General features: G+C 66.1%; 1 protein-coding gene across 1 annotated transcript in view; it reads right to left on the bottom strand.

Annotated features, from left to right (window-relative positions):
• Nucleotides 1-634: 634 nt before the first annotated feature.
• PRUNE (prune exopolyphosphatase) overlaps nucleotides 635-3,461 on the bottom strand; it is a 5,553-nt gene continuing 2,726 nt past the window's right edge. Inside the window, exons 2-8 of the mRNA XM_009889478.1 lie at nucleotides 2,505-2,609; nucleotides 2,223-2,428; nucleotides 1,806-1,990; nucleotides 1,562-1,720; nucleotides 1,355-1,449; nucleotides 1,111-1,269; nucleotides 635-955 (exon numbers count right to left, since the gene is read on the bottom strand). Coding sequence (XP_009887780.1) covers nucleotides 635-955; nucleotides 1,111-1,269; nucleotides 1,355-1,449; nucleotides 1,562-1,720; nucleotides 1,806-1,990; nucleotides 2,223-2,428; nucleotides 2,505-2,609 — 1,230 coding nt within the window. The remainder of the gene's footprint in view (nucleotides 956-1,110; nucleotides 1,270-1,354; nucleotides 1,450-1,561; nucleotides 1,721-1,805; nucleotides 1,991-2,222; nucleotides 2,429-2,504; nucleotides 2,610-3,461) is intronic.

Below are 3,461 nucleotides of genomic sequence, written 5' to 3'. Positions count from 1 at the left end.
CCCCCCCCCCCCTCCACTCTACGCAGCCCCGAAACGCTCCCCTGACCCGGGGGGAGTTATCAGCAGGGGGATTGCACCCCAGGAAAAGAGGGGGTTCATCCCCCCCCACGCCCCCCCAGGATGCCCGCAAGGAGGGTGGGGGCCACATCAGGCACCCCCGGGGTGAGCAGGGCAGCGCCGGACCCGTTGTGGAAGAAGAGCCGAGAGCCAAAAGTGGAAGAAAAGAGGGAAATTTAATCCTTGGAGCACGTGGGTGACAGTCCTGGGATGGCTGTGCCTCCGGACCCGCCATCGGGGACCCCCACAGCCCCCCCAAGGGAGGAAGAACAGCAAGAACTCGTTAACTACCCCCCCTCACTGCCTTCATTAAGCGGGTGCGAGTGCTGCCCTGGCCCCGCTGCCCACAGGGCCCCCAAAAACCCACCCTGTGGGGCCGTTGGGGTGGGGGGACCCCATCACAAGGGGGGAAAATTGCGACGAGGACCCATCCGCGGCAGGGAGCCGAGCTCTAACGAAGGAAGGCGAGCTCTAATGAGGGCGTCTGCAGCACCCCCCAAGCCTGGGCACCCCACCGAGACCTGTCCAGAGATCTGACCTCCTTGTGCAGCCCCCAAACCCTGCCCGGCGCCCACCCTCATTTCGGGGAGCCGGGGGGCTGCCCGGCGGCGATGCGGCTGACCCGCTCCAGGGCATCCTGGGGGCAGAGGGGGGGCACGGCCTGTGCCAGCGGGCATTCCTCCACCAGGCTGTTCATGGGGGTGGGCGGTGGGACCACCTCCTCCTCCGGCCCCCCGGCAGCGCCCGGGTCCCCCAGGGCTGCCCGCAGGATGGGCAGGACCTTCTTCCGCGATGCCAATGCGTTGCCCTGGGCGTAGGTGCCCACGCAGGACCAGGGGCTCAGGAGGGGCTGGAGGAGCAGGGATGGCGTCGTCGCCTCCTCCAGCGCCCGGCACACCTGCGAGGGAGGAAGAGTCGTAGCTGGGGACCCCCCTCCCTTCCCAGCACCCCCAAAATTGGGGGTCTTTCAGAGCAAACTGCAGCAGAGAACCACCCGGCACCCACCGAGACCCCCCGTGCCGAGGGTTTGGGGTGCCCGGCCGCCCCACTCACCGCGCTGCGGAGGGTCTCGCGCCGGCTGTAGACCGCGAGCTGCCGGGAGGGCTCGTTGCGTTCGTTAAAAGAGATCATCATGGCCACCAGCCCCGTGTAGCCCCGAGCCTGGCAGAAAGTGTCCAGGTCCTGCAGCAAACCAGGCCGGTGCAGGAAGGTCTGGAGGGGGAGAGGTGCTGGTGTCACCCCGCTGTCCCCATTGCGCCATCCCCGCTGCCTCAGCTTCCCCCCCACCCAGTGTCACCTCCAGGTCCACGTAGATGGCGCTGACAGCGAGGACCAGCTCATCGCTGGAGAGGACTTTGAGGTCCTTCCGCAGCATCTGCTCTGTCGTCAGCCCTGGGAGACGAGAGGGGCCGAGCGTGAGCCCCAGGGATGCATCCTTGTCCCCAGGGAGAGGGGTCTGTCCCAGCTCCCGCTCCCAGCCAGGCCCGAGATGCCCCTGCTGGACCTGAGACATCGAACTTGGCCGCTTGCAGGGCTTTGAAGACAGCGTCGCGGGATGGCAGCTCGGGGAACCTCGCCCTGAGCAGGGAGACGCACGCCACGTCCCTGGGTGTCACCTTGCCGGCGGCTGGGCTCAGGTTCACGCAGTCCAGCAAGATGGTGCCTGAGGTGGGGGAGATGACAACTGGGTGCCATCAGTCGTCATCGTCCCCCTGGGATGGGGCTCAGCCAAGGCTGCCTGTCCTCACCGTGCAGCAGCGCGGCCGTGAGTCTGTCCAGCACGCCCGGGGGACCTTGAGCGATCCGCTCCGTCACCAGCGTGGCGCAGGACCCCCCCGGCTCTGCCGTCACCTGGCAGCCGGGAGCTCGGTCCCGTTCCAGCGGCCGGTGATCGAGGACCTCCACCACGGCCTCTTCCAGGGCTGCGTCAGCGCTGGCGGGTGAGACGGGGAGGGTGAGACCCCCGGTACAACCCCGGGGTGCAGCCGCGATGCGTCACCCCCAGCAGAGCCTGGAAACCCCCTTTGTTCCTCTCTTCCTACCCTAAAAACACCCCGGAAAGGGAAAGGTTTTACCCACCCTGGGCCAAAATCAAGCAAGGAAAAAGCGAGGCTTTGGGTGGGTGGCCCGGTTGTCCCCATGTCGTGTCCCCCCCCCCGGCTCACCCAGGCAGGACGTGGTGATCGACCAGCGTCAGGGAGAGCAGCCCGGCACGGTGCAGCCCCCCCAGGTCGATCTCATCCCGAAAGATGAGGGAGGTGGCGGGGATGCCCTGCTCCCGCAGCAGGAACGTCGTCTCCGTCCGGAGGGCGAAGTCAGCTCGAGGGATGTTCAGCACCGGGATGAAGGCAGCTTTGGGAGCTGGGGAGGTCTGCGGCAGGGGGGGGACAGCCCATGAGGCGTCCCCCAAGCCACCGTTTATCCCCAAGCCAGCGGGCAAGCCTCACCTTCGCCAGGAAATAAGCCAGGGCCAGGGCCGAGACGGTGGAGTCCAGGTCACAGGCCTCGTTGCCCATCACCACGTGGATCTCCTGGTGACGCCGGACGTGCTCCTGCCGGGGCGGGAGGCATCAGGCATGGCAGTGACATGTCCCCATCCTCCAAGGACCCCCAAGCCACTCCCTCTGCCACCCTCAAGGAGACACTGGCGTGTCCCTGGAGCCATCACCCACAGATGCCACCCGCCAACACCCCTCTCCCTGCTGCTGCCAGCAGTGGATGGGCTCCTGGCATCCCCAAAGCATCGACCGGCCCGGTGCTCTTGGGACGAGACCTGGCCGGGATCCATTTCTGGCACAAATCCCTTACATTATCGGGGGACGTGCCCAAAATTGGGCACATCGGGGCCCCGGGGAGGACGGGAAAACCCAGCTCGGCCACAAGCAACCGTGGCAGCGGGCACGGGGACCTTCCCACCCCGGGGGAGACTGGCACAGCCCTGGGAGCCTTTAGTATTTTACCCCCAGACCAAAGTGGGTTTTCCAAAGACAGTGAGTTTGGAGCTGAGCTCCCCCCAAAACACCACATTTCACCCCTTTTTGCTTGCCCACAGCAGCAAGAAAAAAGCCACCCACGTCACCCCACAAATCCCCCATCCCCGGCTGCTGGCACCCATCCTGTCACACTCGAGGGAGCCGCCCCGTCTCCAGGCCCTTTTTTGGTGACTATTATTTCATGCCATAACCCAGATTCGCTCGTTTATTCTGTATAAGCCGAGGAAGTAAACAACCGAGAGCCACGTGCGGCATCACCCCGCAGCGCATCGGGGGAACCTGCGCCCGTGTGCTGCAAGACGGGGGACGAGGTGGCAGGGTGGGGCGGGGGGTGCTGGGGAGCCCCCGGCTGTGGAAATGGCTTGGGGTGTCCCCGGTGTGGCTATGCCCCCCCCATCCTGGGCTGTTGTG

This window comes from Charadrius vociferus, unplaced genomic scaffold (genome assembly GCF_000708025.1).
Source record: "Charadrius vociferus isolate BGI_N301 unplaced genomic scaffold, ASM70802v2 scaffold2037, whole genome shotgun sequence".
Lineage (NCBI taxonomy): Eukaryota > Metazoa > Chordata > Aves > Charadriiformes > Charadriidae > Charadrius > Charadrius vociferus.
This window is presented reverse-complemented; position numbering and strand designations above follow the sequence as displayed.